The 17,151-nt window shown below is 34.3% G+C and overlaps 3 protein-coding genes across 3 annotated transcripts; all 3 read left to right on the forward strand.

The window, feature by feature from the left end:
* The first annotated feature begins 43 nt into the window (after positions 1-43).
* On the forward strand, positions 44-4,381 carry LOC116710380 (odorant receptor 131-2-like). Its single transcript, XM_032549399.1, has 2 exons — positions 44-64; positions 3,515-4,381. Exons 1-2 carry the CDS (start codon positions 44-46, stop codon positions 4,313-4,315), a joined length of 822 nt encoding a protein of 273 aa, XP_032405290.1. The 3' UTR covers positions 4,316-4,381.
* Positions 4,382-8,071: 3,690 nt separating this feature from the next.
* LOC116711045 (odorant receptor 131-2-like) lies at positions 8,072-9,354 on the forward strand. The gene has a single exon (XM_032550419.1). The coding sequence runs from the start codon at positions 8,104-8,106 to the stop codon at positions 8,881-8,883; it is 780 nt and encodes a 259-aa protein (XP_032406310.1). The 5' UTR covers positions 8,072-8,103; the 3' UTR covers positions 8,884-9,354.
* Positions 9,355-10,667: 1,313 nt separating this feature from the next.
* Positions 10,668-14,072, forward strand: LOC116711075 (odorant receptor 131-2-like). The gene is made up of 4 exons (XM_032550450.1): positions 10,668-10,850; positions 11,112-11,250; positions 11,724-12,149; positions 12,803-14,072. Exons 1-4 carry the CDS (start codon positions 10,678-10,680, stop codon positions 13,052-13,054), a joined length of 990 nt encoding a protein of 329 aa, XP_032406341.1. The 5' UTR covers positions 10,668-10,677; the 3' UTR covers positions 13,055-14,072.
* The last annotated feature ends 3,079 nt before the right edge of the window (positions 14,073-17,151 follow it).

The following is a 17,151-nucleotide window of genomic DNA, read 5'->3' on the forward strand; positions in this document are numbered from 1 at the left end:
AAATGACATCAAAGAAAGAATAGTACAGCTTTATAGAGGAAACATGCTAAGCTACTTCCTGGCAGTAAGTCTGAAGCTGCTTTGAAGAAGTTATGGAGTGAGTTCCATAAAAACTGAGCCACAAACCTCATTTAGTTTTGAAATAAATTCTTCCACCTAGTTTTAGTTTAAGTTTTAAACTCAATTTGAATTCATGACATGAATGGCTGTGTTAAACAATGTTTACAAAGAACATTAATCATTCCTGTTTTATAATTTAAGAGTAATGCTACTGTAAATTAGCTTATAATAAAGGTAAGTAAAGCAATATACTGAAATATTCAACCACTAACAGATGATTAGCTCAAACATTTTTACATCCAAAATGCACTAACTTCACATCAGGTAATTTTCTGGAATAGATTTCTATCATGGTAACCTTACCTAGCCTTCAGTCCTCACTGGAAACGATGGGAGTGCAAGAATAGTGACAGAAAACTACTCTGGATCCTAAAAATATTTTTGCAGTGTAAGCACACATACATGGTCCAGACAAGATTTAGGGTTTAGGACAATCATGTTCTGGGTTATAAAAGTTTATGGTAAGAGGGAGACATATCTTGCAGCCCATAATTTTACATTTTCTCCAGTTTTTTATTGTTTCTGTTTTGAATGAAACATACATAGATTTCACCTTTTAAGTTTTTACCGCAAAAATAACGTTGGTTGTTATTTGACATTTATTTGGTTGTCTGAATAAAAAATAACATAAATCAAACAGTTCACAAACTTGTCATTTCTGTTACAAGAGTTCATGTTTTCATACACTTTATCACTCTAAGCTTTGGTTATGTAAGTCTCTAAAAACTGTAATTTGTTTCACATTTTTGTTTAATACCAGTCATCCATTCCAATGGATTTATGGACTTGTAAAACATTTAAACTCAAGTACATCTACATAGGAATAATTACTTCTTTCCTGTCTGACCTCTCTCAAGTAAAGGACACTAGAGCCAACAAAACCTTCAAAACAAACAAACAAAAAAAAGAATGAACTTTATCCATTATATTGTATTTGCCTATTCATATTCAGGTACATATGTGGGCAGGCCATTGAGGAGGACACTAAGATTACTGACCATGTCAACAGAAAACAAGTTGTCATGTTCAAGAAACTAACTTGAGATGATTTGCGCTCTGTGAAATGATCTGTTATCCTTCTGGAAGTAGTCATCAGAAAACTGGCACATTGTGATAATAAAGGAATGGATGTGGTCACCAAAAATAATAATTGGTACTGAGGTCACAAGAACAACAAAATTGTACCTTTGATCTGATATGGAAAAACATATTTTATATTCACCTAGTAGTAGCATTTTTGTTGTCTGAATGGTTTTATTAGGGAATGCTAGTTATTAAAATTAATTGTGTGTGAAATCAAGCTTTGAGTCTGTGAGCAAGTGCTACTGCACAGACAGATGCGGGTGGTTATACACACACAGATACAGAAACACTCGACTATTTTTGATCCCATGACTTTTGCTCAGCCTATATAAATTGAGCCGTATCAAGCACAGCTGACTATTTGTCTGAAATATAACTGTGTGTAACCATCACAAGGTGAGTCTCCTTCATCCTGTTCTTGTGTGTAAACTTTGAGACTTCAGGGTAATTGCTGAGCCACAGGTTAGAGATGTTTCTGATTTACCTGATTTGAATCTTGTTGCTGCTGTCATTAACAGAGCTGAAGAGTTAATTTTTCAGCTCTACTATTTTTCAAAAATATTTCTTGTGATTTTAAGATAGATCATCAGTAAATTGGAAAAAACCCACACATTTATCAAAGACTTATTTTTATTAAGTTTTCATTAAGACATGCTTTTTTAAGCTGATGACAAATGAAAGTGTATATTAGTTTAAAGTGAATTATGTTGAACGAAATTCTACTCTGTCAAAATTACACCTTAAATGCTTTGTGATAAAATGGTGATTTGTGACTCATTTTCTAGCTGTATAAACTTGACATGCTGCTGTGTAAAATTTTGTCACTTTTATGTTATGTCCTTGATAAGTATTTCTCTGCAGGTTGCCAGATTATGTCAGATGAGTTGCCAGTCCTTCATGTACTGGCATGAATACCACAGCAACCAGAAATAAGGACCCCCTGCACATTGCAATACTTAAGAGTGGATTCACTGTTGTTTTCTCTCTCTCCATCATCTACATAAATGGGATTCTGATACACATATTCAGAAAACATCAGGTATCAATTCTGTCTTATTCAAAAATTTACCCTGATTGCTTCAGTAAAAGACAATAGGTGACACAAAACATACTTATTTTTGCCGTAAAATAAAAGTTGAACAATAAAATGTCATGAAGGATCTGGGTCTTTCAGCATAGAGTTTTTGTTGGTGTTTACAGTTGTAGCATTTATCATTTCAAAGGAACAAAAAGTTGTTTCAACTTGTCATAAATCGTACATGTCTTCAAGTTGCTGATTGAGAATTTGTTCTTTTCCTCATTGCATTTCTTCAGACTATGTGCTGGTCTCAACCAAAGTTGAAAAAACAATCTTTTTGTCACAAGTGTGTAAGAGTGAGGAACATTTTTTAGATTCATTGTTGCATTTAATTTATCTTTTGACTGCTTTATTATTAGTATTCCTGGCATTTTATTAGAATGCTAAGCAGTGATGCATCAATCTGTGCACCACTGTGATCAAAATACATTAATTATTACTAATCAATGATTGTCCAAAATAAACTAATGGGGAATCAGATATTAAGAACAAATTTAATATCTGATAATGAGAAATAATAATGAGTGTGTGCTGTTGTTTTATCAGTTCATCATTCTGGCAGAGAACAAGGACATTATTGTTTTTCCTCATTTTATTCTGCTAATACTGTCAGTACATATTTGTTTTTAAATTTCTGTATGTTGAATTTAATAAAAATAAAGGTAGATTTAGTGTCAGATTTAACATGTCAACACTAAATATTTTTAAAAGTTGTTTTAATAGCACCTTGAAGAGGCTGTTTTTGCTAATTATTGAAATAAATGAATCCCACTCTAATACATAATATTTATTTTAAAAATATGTTACTTCAGCTCAGATTATACAGTTCCAGTCATTTTACCATTTATCATGTGTATGTTTGTTTTTTCAACCTCAGTGATTAACCTGAACAGTTCATTCTTTTATTGCCATGGTTATACAACAGCAATGGATGTTGATATTTAAAAACAAAAAAATTTGAATTAATTGTGATTTTATTTCTAATCCACACAGGGTCAAAACTATACACACAGCCACATAAAAACTTAAAGTAATCTAAATCCTTTATGAAGATATGCTGAAGAGTTTGAAATTACATATTATTTTTTCATTCACTTATGAGCCTAAGAAATATAAATTAGTTTACACTATTTTAGATTAGTGTAACCTAATTACACTAATAAAATCACTAATAAAGTGATAATGCTAACATCTTTCCCCCTCATTTCCTCAACGTTTTGTCTTTCCTTTCAGGTTTTCAACATGAACTCTCGTTACATCCTCTACATCCATCTGGTGGTCAATGACATCATCATGTTAGCATTGATGGTCCTCCTCATATTCCTGAGCTATGTCCTGTTCACAATCAATGTATCATTTTGCATTATCACGCTTATGATTGCCATAGCTTCAAATCTAAACAACCCCTTAACGCTTGCTGCCATGGCTGTAGAGTGCTACCTGGCCATATGCTTCCCCCTTCGCCATCCTCAGATCTGTACAGTCAAGAAAACTTACATTGTGATCTCTTTGATATGGTTCCTAAGCTCTCTTGCAATACTGCCAGATGTGTTTGTAGTTGTGGCAACAAGACCTGCAGAATATTTTAATTCCAAGATTTTCTGCTTGTGGACAAATATTTTCACTTATCCACAGCTTGAAACGAAGAGGGACATATTCAACATTACTTATTTGGTGATTGTTTGGCTCACTCTTTTCTATGCATATTTCAGAATACTTTTCACGGCACAAGCTGCTTCTGCAAACGCTAAGAAAGCGAGGAACACCGTCCTGCTGCACGGCTTCCAGCTGCTGCTGTGCATGCTAAGTTATGTTCACAGCATAATGATTGAGGGCATCATAAAGTTTTTCCCAGGAGATGCTCTGATCATTCGCTTTGTGATATCTTTGCTGATTCAAGTCACACCTCGACTCATCAGTCCAATAGTTTATGGAATAAGGGACAAATTGTTCAGAAAGTACCTGAAAAAATACTTTTTACCCTCAAATAAGGCAAGCATTGATCCAAAAAAGATGGAAAAGAAGCCAACATAAAGGAATGTTCTACTTCCTGCAGAGTTTTTCTTATTTATTTTAAACCATACCTGAGCTTCTTAATATTTTAATATATACTTATATAGAGAGAGAGAGAGAGATACAGAGAGATTTGGTTTTCCTCATATGCAATGATGTAATTTTGAAAATCTTATATTTATTTTATGTTCTTCAACATTTTGTAAAACAAATAAAGTCTTGTTTAGTGACATTTTCACAGAATATGATGAAATTAGTTTTGTCAACAAAATAAACTGATTAAAATGCATGTTTCCAGAAAAGTTGATGTTATCCATGTGTTCCTTCTTTAATGGGAAACATTTTATTTTGTTTAGTAAAAGTTTGGTAAAGTCTTATTTATTCCCTCTTATCAGTACTTTTTCAACAGATGTCGAAGAATGTTGCTTTTAACTACCTTGGGTTTTTTTTTATGTGTTTTTACACTTCAAAGAATATTATTGGAACTGTAAATTATTTCAATAACTCAATTCACTAAGTGAAGCCAATTACACATCGACTGATGTTTTCAGGCCTTTATTTCTGTTACTAATAATGGTTTCAGCTTATAGCAAATTAATATAACATTTATGTTTAGAATATTACATCAGACCAATAAAAATGATTTTTCATCCAGATAGGCGAGCCTAATAAAAAATATCCTTAACATATGCAGAAAGACTTTTTTCAAAAGGCATAAACGCATGACAGCGCATATACTAGTTTGAAGAATATGACTGTAATCTAATTACAGTAGCATGTCACTCATTGTCACTCCAGCTATTTGCAAAACATGTTTCAAGCTAAGAATTTCCATTAAACCATCAAGAAGATACCAATAATTAAAACCACCTGTTTTAAAACTACATTTACTCATTTTTATGATAAAATAATATAGATTACATTTGTAACCTATATAATGAGTCTAACAATCAAACAGTAAATGGTAAATGGCCTCTATAGATATTTATCAAGTCCAGGAAACCCCGAAGCACTTTACACTACATTCAGTCATTGTCTCTCATTCACAACAAGTTCTCCTTGGTACTGTAATTCTTTTATTAGTGCTCAAGTAGCCGACCTTACTTCATCAAAGCCATCTGGCTCTGACTCCCCAGGGGATCCGCTACTCTCAGGTCTGAAACCGGAGTCCAGACATTTTGTTTACACACGTCTTCCTCCAGAATGCTTCTAATCCACTGAAAAATAGGACCGTACCTGTCCGTATCACTAAAAGAAGATTAACAAAAACCAGAAATACAAACATCTGAAATCAAATGTGAGGCCCATCCTATATTTAAAGGAATCTCAATCTCAAGAACGATCTGCCCCCATGTCACTTAAACTGGATCTTAAATATAAGATCATTATCAGCTAAAGGTCTATTAGTAAATGACTTCATCACTCTGCATCCCCAGAACCAAACATGGAGAAGTATTATTCAGTTTAAATGCACCACAAATCTGGAACAAACTCCCAGAAAACAACAGAACAACAGAAACACTGAGCGCTTTTAAATCTAGACTAAAATCCATCTGTTTAGAGTTGCTTTTGAAACATTATTGACACATTAATCAACATTTGAGGTGTAACGGCGACACTTGAGAATTTCAACTACAACTTTGTATTTTTTTCGTGTGAGTTAAACTGATGTAAAACTCTTTAAATTGCCTTGTTGCTGAAATGTGGTATACATATAAACTTGTGTAAAATCTACTAACCTGGTAAGTCACCTGCGACAAGGGCATCAGTGACTATGAATCTTTATAATTAAATAGCATATCAGAACTCGGTACAACTCAGGAGGAGCAAGGGAAAAAATGTATTGAACAAAACACATATTTATTACACATTCTGACAATAACACAAACAGAACAAAATAGTCATTGTTTTCTTTTAGTAGACCTAAGTCAAGTCAGTCAAGTTCAAGAGTTTTTTATTCCTTTGATTTGTTTTCAGTCCGGTTCAGTTTTCAGATCTGAATGTTATATTGTAGCTACCTGGGTAGTGTTAATATATATATGTGAAAATAAAAATTAGATGACAGAATAGAGTAAATATATGTAGTAATAGATAACAGGATGAGAAAACTTGGAACTGGTATCATTATTGTTGTTTCAATGTGGAATCACTTCATTATTCCCATCACTTTTCCAGCTCACCACCAAACACTGCTGTCTTTAAAAGGCTGCTTCTTTTTGTCTGCGTCTCACTTGAGGTCAGGTAAGTATAGGTGAGGAGCTGAGTTTCTCATTTACATTAGCAGATTTTAAAGAGTTTATATTTTACATCAAAACTTAAAGTTTTAATTAAATCAGTTTGTCACCCTTTAGATTTTTTTCATTTATTTACACTGTAATATTTTTGCCATGCAGTGATTAGTGTACAGTTGACCTTCCAATTCAAACAGATGTGGCTGCTTTCAAGTCTGTGTAACATGCAAAATCATAGAAAAATCTGTCTAGCTCTGTTTTAACACAGGAAAATTTTATCATCTATTTTTTGCTAAAGAAAGCTGTCTTTAGTGACAAATACAGAATGCAAATATTGTAGAAGTTTTTGTGTTTTGAACATGTTTAAGATATCTTGAATGTACCTTTCTCAACATTTACTGCCATCTTTCTTTTACTTAGTTTCTCTGTGGTGTTACAGTGAAGCATGAGCTCATTACTGAGCCTCACAAACAACACAACTTCCCCTTATCAGGTGTGTTGACAGAGAATATCACTGAAATACAACCTGTGGAAAACATTTTTCCAAAAGAATCAAAAAGGGTGCTTATTTATTTTTTATTTATTTATTTTATTTTTATTTTTTAGGAAAGACTTTGGGAAAAGATCAGGAGTCACACAGAATTTTTAAAGAATGACTAAGAAATATTAGTGGTGTTTGTTTTTGTTTTGAAAACCAAACGACTGCATTATTGTAATGATTTTTAAACCAAACAATGTTAGTAAAGCATATCCAGGTTTATAGGAGGATTTATTTTTCTTGTAATTTTGCTGTTCATTTGGTACAGTCTCCAAAGCTTGAGAGATGACATGTTTGCATAATTTCTGTAATCACTGTGACTTGTTACCTCCTTTTTCTGATCAGTCTGTGCTATACAGAGATACTTTCACCATGGCCTTGGTGAAGAACCTGATTGTCGTGCTCATCTGGCTTGTCCTCACATATATCAACTGCACCTTGGCTGCCACTTTTTTTAGACATCAGGTACACACATCTACAGCTCAAAGCAATAAACTGTTTTTTAAAAATTGCATTTGCAGAATATCTTTGTAACATATTTATCTATAGGTTTCAGACAGGATGAAAAATTTGATGTTATGAAACTTGTGAAATATACATTTTAGATTTATTTTACTATCTAAAAGTAGTAGTAATATTGTAGTTCAGGCTGTATGTTGAGGGCCATTTCTCTTTTCTACTCTAATCTCTGACCAGTTTTTTTGTTACTGAAAAGGAAACCAAAGGTGCATCAGAGTGGAAAAGACCAAATGTATGTGTGAAGCACAACTTTCTATTGTTTATTTGCCAAACATTTTTCAAAACTGATCAAATAGATGGTTGAAGATTTAGAGATTCAAATAAATTCTATTCATTTTCTTTTTCCAGGATGTTGATGTTGATGTTTGGTCATGGTTAGTCCATGATTCATGTTACACTAAATCAAATTTTAGTGTAATCCTAGATGATCTGGTAATGCATAAATACAAATTTAAGCCTCTCTGTTCTTTTTCTTCCAACAGACTTTCTATGAAGATCCTCGTTACATCCTCTTCATCCACATGGTGATCAATGACGGCATTCAACTTACTGTGACCTTCACACTTTTCATCCTCAGCTACATTTTCTACAAGATCAACGTCTCGCTCTGCTGCTTCTTCGTCCTGGTGGCGGTCTTCACCACCAGAAACACCCCAGTCAGCTTGGCTGGGATGGCCATAGAGCGCTACATTGCCATTTGCAAACCTTTGCATTACTCTCAAATCTGCACAGTGAAGAGGACTTATGCAGTCATCGGATTGATTTGGTTTATATGTGTGGCCCCAGATATAACAGATCTGTTTGTGACTCTGGCAACTGAGCCATTAAGCTTTTTCCAACACAACTCTGTGTTCTGTTTGCGGGAGAGCGTGTTCAAAGATCCTATACTGGCTCAGAAAAGGAAAGCATTTGATATTATTTATTTTTCATGCGTTTTTCTTATTCTGGTCTTTACCTATCTGAAGATCCTGTTTGCAGCCAGGGTGCTCTCCAGGGCTGACACGTCAGCCCAGAAAGCCAGGAACACCATCCTCCTTCACGGTGTCCAGCTGGCCATGTGCCTGCTCTCCTACATCTCTCCAAGCGTGGAGATTGTTCTACACGTTATCTTCCCAGGTCGAATTCTAGAAATCAGATTTGCAAACTACCTGATTGTCTATATTCTACCTCGGTTCCTGAGCCCGATAATTTATGGTGCCAGAGACAAGAAGTTCAAGAAGTATCTCAGAATGGACGTGCTGAGATGCAGCTGCAAGTATAAAGGAAAGCCAGTGGTCCCACTGAACAAAGACAGAATGTGAAAATATTTTTTTGACAATAGCATTAATAGATGTTTGCATTATGGACTTTTGATTATGCTTGCCAAAAATAACACTTTCATTCAGCTAAAAATAATAAATATTTACAATTTAAGTTTTGAAAAATTACAGTTAATTCTACCATTGTTATAAAGATAACACTGAAGAAAATCAAGCAAACATTGGGACTTTTTACAGAAATTCAATTTTAATAATATAACACACTTTAATAAAATATGACACATATTGCTGAAACCGGAACTTTATAGACACTGCATTAAGAGATAAATAGCACTACTGCCTAAATCAGATTTTTGTTGTTATTGTTGTTTTAGGCTAAATAGTACTACCAAAAATATTTATATTTGCATAATGTTGCAATATTGAAACAACTTTGCATGTTTTTTCAGTGTCTTTACAATATTTATAGGCTTTTTCATAAACAGTGGAAATATTCAGCCATCATATTGTTCAGGAAAGAGCCACACACAAACAAATTGAATATTAATGAAATGATCAAAGAAAAGGATGGGTTAAAAAAAACATTGTTTTTTTCAAAGAAGGATGTTCTTTGAAAAACATCCTTTTTTCAAAGGAAAGATAAGACATCAAACATCTGTGGCCCCAGATCTGTTATATCTGGGCATACACACGTTTTAAGCAAAATTGTAAGGATTTCAAGAGATATGTTTAATCCTCTGCATTCAATGCATATTAGTTACTGCATCAATTAAATGTAATTCTTATTTCATCATGTTTGATGCTGTAATTATTGTAAAGCACTTTATCACCAAAAGGAGGATGAGAGACATCATAGCCATTTACAGCAACTTCAGTTGGACCAAATATCCCATAAACTCTCTGTGGTGTTCTGATCGGGCAAGTTTGGAAAGCTGAACTGTTTAAAACACAAACTGAACCATGTTATGTCTTATTCCTGATTTTTTAATGGTTCAGAAAGCAAAATATGTCCACCTGCTCATCAAAAGGCACTTACAGCGTAACCTATTACATCATAGCCTTCACCCAACCCATATACCTGATTAATACTCAGAGACCAAAGCACTGTCAGGTTCTTTATAAATGAGCAAGCAGAAATTTCTGATTCTCATGAAGTCAGTGCTCTGTCTTCAGTTTATGATCTGTGAGTAAGCAACTTTATGTTCCATTTGATAACTTTAGGATTCAGCTGACATTAATGGTAGTGATAATTTGCTTATCTGTCATATCTTATAGCCTTTTATACTTGTCTTGTGAGTCTACTGAATTTGTCTATAAACCTTTCTAGTTAAGGTAATTTAAGAGTAGAACCTTTTATTAATTGTGTGAAAATAGTTAACATGAATATTTTATGTTCATTTTGTGTATCTCTAGCACTAATACTAGAAAACAGTTATATATTCAGATGTTTTATGTGTTTTCTAATACAGCTCTTTTGTGGAGTCTTCAATATGTATTATAGAAGTCTTTAAACAAGGTACGTATTTGTGCAAAATCTATCCAATAGATCTTGTCATTAGATCTTGTATATTTGTCTTCAGGTGTTTTCTAAAACAGTTCAATAATAATTTTTGAATGACAGCATTATTTTTTAACATGATTAGTTAAAAAAAACGATTTAGTCAAATTCTAATTACTGTTAAAACATGTACCTATAACACACCAGCAATCATCCCATGTATATCTTTATTATTTTCATTAAATAGAACAAGAGTCCAAAAACTAAACACCAGATTGAATCTCTGTACTTCTTTAGACAGACTGGAGGAGATTTTGGTGATGAATTCCTCCTCCTCCATGCAACTGGCTCTTCTCTTGAGTAACAGCACATCAACAGAGACAGGGGTCAGTGTGGATCTACCTAAAGAGAGTTTCTCCAATGCTTTAGCTAAGAACATTGTTGCCGTTATGGTGTGGCTGGCCCTCAGTGTCATCAACAGCAGCATGGTGTACACCTTTCTACAACACAGGTATGGATGTTTAGTCAGACATAAAATTACAGACAAAAAATGCTGTCATGCTATGTAATGTTTATTATGATTGTACTGCAGATGAAGAAAAAGAATGGAAAAACTAAATGCAAATGAACAGCTTGTTCAGTTCACCTGTTAACTTTCCACAAAGTCAGGACATTGATTATCACACAAGTATTTGCCATAGTCGTTGTATTTCTGACTAACATGAACATATAAGTGTCCATTTCTCTCTCAGCTCATTTCCTTTGACCTTAGTGTCTTTTATGAGAACTCCCGGTACATCATGTTCATCTGCATGGTGGTCAATGATGCTCTGCAGCTTACGCTGGTAACAACTCTCTATGTGGTCAGCTATGTCTTCAGGAAGATCCAAGTCTCCATCTGTTGTCTTCTGGTAAATTCTGGCTACTTTTTATCACCTCAGCTGCATAGAACCTAGTCTAAAATAAGACAGTAAACTTAAATACTATTTTTTTTTATTTTTTTCACATAAGCTTCACATTTTAACACAAGTAGAGGGACATAAAAACAAAAATGGAAAAGCAGGCAGGAAAAATAAGACAATTCAATGTACAAAACTAGATTGTGGTATTGCTTGAATTCAATGGAGTCATTAAATAATAGCCAAGAGAGTCAATACACAAATCAATATCACAAGACAAAACTCAAAAAACACTCACAAAGTTTGTCTTAATTGTTAAAGTACAGAAGTTCCTTTTGACTGTGGCTTTTAATATGTACCAAGGAATATCTAGTTTTAAAATCTGCTGCATGTTTGTAGCCAAAAATCAACAATGTAAACCATTAGTACTTTTAACCTTTGTATTATATTTCTAACCACAACTACAATATTTGTACCATCTTCAGATAATGACGGCAGTCTTCACCACCCGCTCCACCCCTCTCATCTTGGCCGGGATGGCGGTAGAGCGCTTCATCGCCATCTGCTTGCCGCTACACTACAGCCACATGTGCACCCCGCCCCGCACCATCTTCCTCATCGGTGTCATCCTCATCCTCACTGCCACCCCTCCGATCACTGACCTCCTCATCACCATAATCAAGGAGCCTCCAAAGTTCTTCCACAGGGCCATATTTTGTGACCACTCCTTTCTCTTCTCTGATCCTTCCATCTATTACAAGAACTGTGTGTTTGATGGGGTATACCTCTCCTTCGTGGCGCTCACGCTGCTCTACACCTACTGTAAGATCATGCTGACAGCGCAGGCTGCCTCCACCAGCCTGGCGTCAGTGAGGAGAGCCAGGAACACTGTGCTGCTTCATGGAGTGCAGGTGATGTTTCATAGTCACTGAAAACAATACCTGGCATTCACCTGCAATAAAAACAGACATTGTTTGAATATCTATGATTTACAAATACAGACTTCAATACATTTCAGTTTTTAGTTAATAAATAATCACAGCTATCTCAGCCATCACAGACCAATGTATAGGATTCTTCTCCATATAGATGCTTTCAAGATAAGCATCTGTTTAGTCCAAATATATTTATTCAAACATATTAAAAATAATAGTCAGTGAATGTTGCCTTGTATTTTTTGGTCACTGCCTTTTATAACAATGTTGAAAGAATCAAAAAGTTACACAAGAGATGCAAAAAGTCTTTGATTTAGGTATATCTGAGAGTAACTAATTTGTTTGATAAACATCGGAAATATAAAGCACAGCTTCATAAATTGCTCATTTGTCCACTTTGTTTTACTAAAATCAATAAAGCTGTTATTAAGTAAAATCTTTTGTACACAACAGATTGTGATGTGTTTAGTTTGTAATTTCAGGTATTTTGTTAAAGAATTTAGCTATCATTTGATATTAGAAGGATTTTACTGGCTTCAGTTTATTACTTTGTCTCTAACTTTCTTTGCATTTGTTTGTACACATAAACTCAACTTGTAATCTGATTTTTCTTCCTTCCTCCCGTTCAGCTGCTGTTGTGCATGTTGACCTTCGTGGTTCCCTCCCTCCAGGCTGCTCTCATCTCCCTGTTCCCCCAGCTCATCCTGGAGATCCGCTACGTTTTTTTCTTGCTCGTCTACATCATCCCTCGCTTCATGAGCCCAGTTATCTATGGGTTCCGAGACGAGCTTTTCAGGAAGTACTGGACCCAGTATTTGTCCTGGCCCAGACAAAGGATCAGTGGGGTCAGACCTGGAGCCTTAAAAGACGCCTGCATATGAAATGAAGTCCTGTAGGAGGCATGAAGCCCACCATTTAATCAGTGAATTATGATGTGACTTCAGGATTTAAGACAAATTTGTCTGTTTGTTTCAAATTTCTGACTTTTATGACTTTTTGAACTGCTGGTTGGACATAATCAGAAATGTCAATCAAATTCTCAGAACACAAACTTAAAATTGGCAAATTCAGAGAATGATTAAAATGTACAATTTGTGGCATTAATATGACATTCTAAAAATCAAAGCTACTATTCATTACAAACATGACCACTAGGGAAGCAGCAGGTAATAATTACAACGCCAAACTCTAAGGCAATTAACCCCCCGCCCCACAAAAAAAAACAAGCATGCACTCACCACTTTCTTTATTACATACACATTCAATTGCTTGTCTGTATAATGGTAAAGGCAATCACATGTCAGCAACTTTCATGTTATCAGAATGAGAAGAAAATAAACTCTAAATGATTTTGAAAATAACATGGTTTTGATGACAAAGGCCAATTTTGAGTATATAAAAACTCATGAGTTACTGAGATTTTAAATTTCAAACATGTTTTTGGATTGCAAATAATGGTCCAAAGAAATATCCTGTTTTGTGGATATTGTTTCTTTGCTGACATCTCTAATTATAACAGGCGGAATGGCTCGAATAAAAAATGCAGCAGTAATTCAAATAGACACTAATTTCTGATCACATTACAGCAGGAGATGACCAAAGTGGAGAGCAACCAGTTCAGAACAAAAAGATTCAAGCTTTTTTTTTTCAACATGGCAGTGAAATTACTGCACTGAGTGGACCACACAGTCACCAGATCTCAATTCAACACAGAGCCCCATTGGGCTGTGGTGGATTTTCATATTATGGATGTAAAACCAAGAAATTGGCTGTGACTGCATGCGGCTTATAATATCTCTAAGGACCAAATCTCTGAGAAAAGAGCCTTAGACATCTTATAGAATCCATACCGCAAAAAACTGCAGCAGTTCTGACCACAAATGAGAGTCCAACTACTAATTTGGTGTTTATGAAAATTACCTGATTCCTACACAAAAGAATTTATTTGGAATTTCTTAGATATATATATATATATATATATATATAAACTTCGGTAGCATGGGTGGGAATTATTATTTCTGTGTTTAAATGAACAACTGAGTAAATATTTTTGTTCAAATGTGAACATAAATTGTTATTTTGACCTTCAGCTGTTGAGAAAAGCAACACTTTGGCCACCAGATGGAGCAATCATCTTACTGATACATTAAGTTGCATTAAGGAAAGTCTTCTGTTTTGATGGAGAAATTGAAATAAATGGGCCATTTTTAGTAATTGCACCTACAAAAGAAGAACATATCACTGTTTCTCTGCCTTTAAATTATTTAGAAAAAAATAATGGTTCCTCTGTTTTTGTTATATTATAAACAAAATAAAGAATTTTAAAATTAATATTTCATCAGTCCTAATCATTAAAGTAGGATGTATTAAAACCTTATGGAATACTTTACAATATGATTTTATTATTATATTGTTACATTCATAGTATTGTGGCCTTTTGGTCTACTGGATGAAACAAACTAAATGCTTTACTAATGTATCCTTTATTGCAGCAACAAAAACAACTATAAAGGACTCAAAATTCCTTGACTATTTTTTAAGCCAATTTGGGATAAAAGAGCCAGAAACCCAAATGAGCTCCTTAACATTTTGAGCTACCTACTGTTTTGCTTTAGATTGCAAGTGAAAATTGGTTAAAGATAAAGCTGGCACCTTTAGCTGTTTAATGAGCGCCAGTGTCAGATGACTAGTATGATGTGAACTTTTATTAAACAACAACAACAACAAAACATGATAATAAACTGATTAGTTTAGCTAACAAAATGATCAGTGTCAACTACTATATACACAAAACAAAACAAAAACCCTAGTTAGGAATAGTTCTATTAAAAACCACTGGGTGTCGCCAATATACCATGAGAAAACCTAAGTATAGCTTACAGGTTTGGGAGGTAATGCTCTTTGGAAACGGGTCTTTTTTTTCCGGATTGTGACGGAAAAAGCCGAAGATTCCCCACCGAGCGAGACGGGAAACGAGCCGTAGTTCAGATGGAGGAAACCTGCACCCCTCCAGCTGAATGGGTTCTCTTCACAGGAGTCTTTAGCTGTAGATGAAGGAAAAGGCTCACTTTACTCAGAAGAACAACTCGTCTTGCATTCTTTTTTTCCCAACTTGTTTGAGATTTGATTGTTTTTGGATAAGTAAGGATAAAACTTACTAAACCAACATGGGGTGAATCTGACATGTGATGATGAGGACGTTATTCTGGTGATGAAGGAGCGTCGTCAGAAAACTCAGTAGTAAGTAACAAAGACTTTTTCTCAGTGAAACCAGGAGCTTTTAAGACGATCAATTCAAACATTATTAACACGGCTCGGTGATTGCTAAGCACTGATTCACCCGATAATAGTTTGTTGTTGCAGCTGCTTTATTTGCATAGTTGAGTTTCAAGCAGAACTGCTGAATTATAGATCAACTTTATTTCTGTTTTCATCATGTTGAGCCCCACGGGGAGCTCAGCATAAGCTCATCATGTCATGCACGCAGGAAGATTCGTACTGCCCCACAGTTAATTGGCTTTGTTGGCTTTCCTGTTACAAATGATGAAACCAATAACATTTTCTTCTCAATTGTTAATAACAATACTGTAACGGTTGTAAAATTAATTGAGTTTTAATGAAAGCAACACAAGTGTAAACACTAATCTTGATGTTTCTCAAGATAAATCCTACTTTGGCACAACATTGGAGTGCTGCAACAAAACGAGCATAATACTGACATAACAGAGAAGAAATTACAAACTCGGGATTTTAGGTAAATTAAGTGATGAAAGGGAAAAGGTCATAATATATTTTTTTGTTTTTATTTAAACAAGATTTTTTTAGGTTAAATAAAAGATTAATCTTTGCTAAACATTTTTACATGGTTGCTTCATTTAGACTGCAATTGTTCAATGACTTTCAGGACATATCCTGACAGTGAGATGTGAACAGAAACAGATAAATACAGTTTTGCCTTGGTTTGTAGCAGACACAGGCTGGTTAACGATATCAAGATTTGAAAATGCAACAGTTTCATAAAGTCTTGGGGTTCTTTCAATAAAATGCCAGGGGTGTTTTTAACAGGTCTACTCCTTTCCCACCTGTTGCTGCACACTGCCGGTAAGCTGGCTGAAAAAAAAGAATGCAACACTTTTCTTTGTCTTATAGATAATGGAAGTTACATTTATGTAGAGATTACTAGAGTAGGGGTTCTAACAGAAAGTGAAGAAAAGATTATCTCCACTTACTAAAGCATTTGTTGCAAACTTTTACCTGTTTTTTTTTAATTATTTATTCTTCATTAAAGAGAAAAAAGAAAATACTTCATCCAACTTGTTGTCAGTTGATATTTGTATGGACCAAAAATGCAGGGAAGTTTTAGTTGAAAAATAGGAAAAACATCAACTTTTTTTCAGAATTCGACTGGCTGATTCCCAATCAGAGCAAAGGAAAATTGAAATTGCTGATCTATTAACTGGTGCAGAAGGTCAAGGTGAATAACTGCTAGGTCAAAAATAAGGAGTAAGTTTCTTTTCACTATATATAAACCAAAAGATTTTATTAAATATTTTAAATTATATTGTTTGAAACTGTTAAATCAAGTGGAATTGAGTGTGCACAAAGTAAGTCTTTGCTTTTTTTGTTCTACTTTTACATAGAAACAAATAATTAATTAATATGCACCAAAGTTCTCAAATAGGATACAATACTTTACTGTAGGCAAAACATAAAAGAAATGTAAATGAATTAAAATACATAGATATGGCCACAACTAGCATGTCTACTGGAAGGAACACACTGAAAACTAGAAATTAATGGGCAAAAGGAAAGAAATAAAGGCTGGAAAGAAGAATTATTCAGCAGGGAATTGAACGTTCATAAAGTTTTTTTTTACTGATTACAAATGCAACATATTAAAAGTTTACAGCGCTCTCGGGACTTTAAATAAAGGGTTCCCAACGGAGGTAAAGAAACCTCAGAAATTTCAAAACAGCAT

Source organism: Xiphophorus hellerii, chromosome 20 (assembly GCF_003331165.1).
Source record: "Xiphophorus hellerii strain 12219 chromosome 20, Xiphophorus_hellerii-4.1, whole genome shotgun sequence".
NCBI lineage: Eukaryota > Metazoa > Chordata > Actinopteri > Cyprinodontiformes > Poeciliidae > Xiphophorus > Xiphophorus hellerii.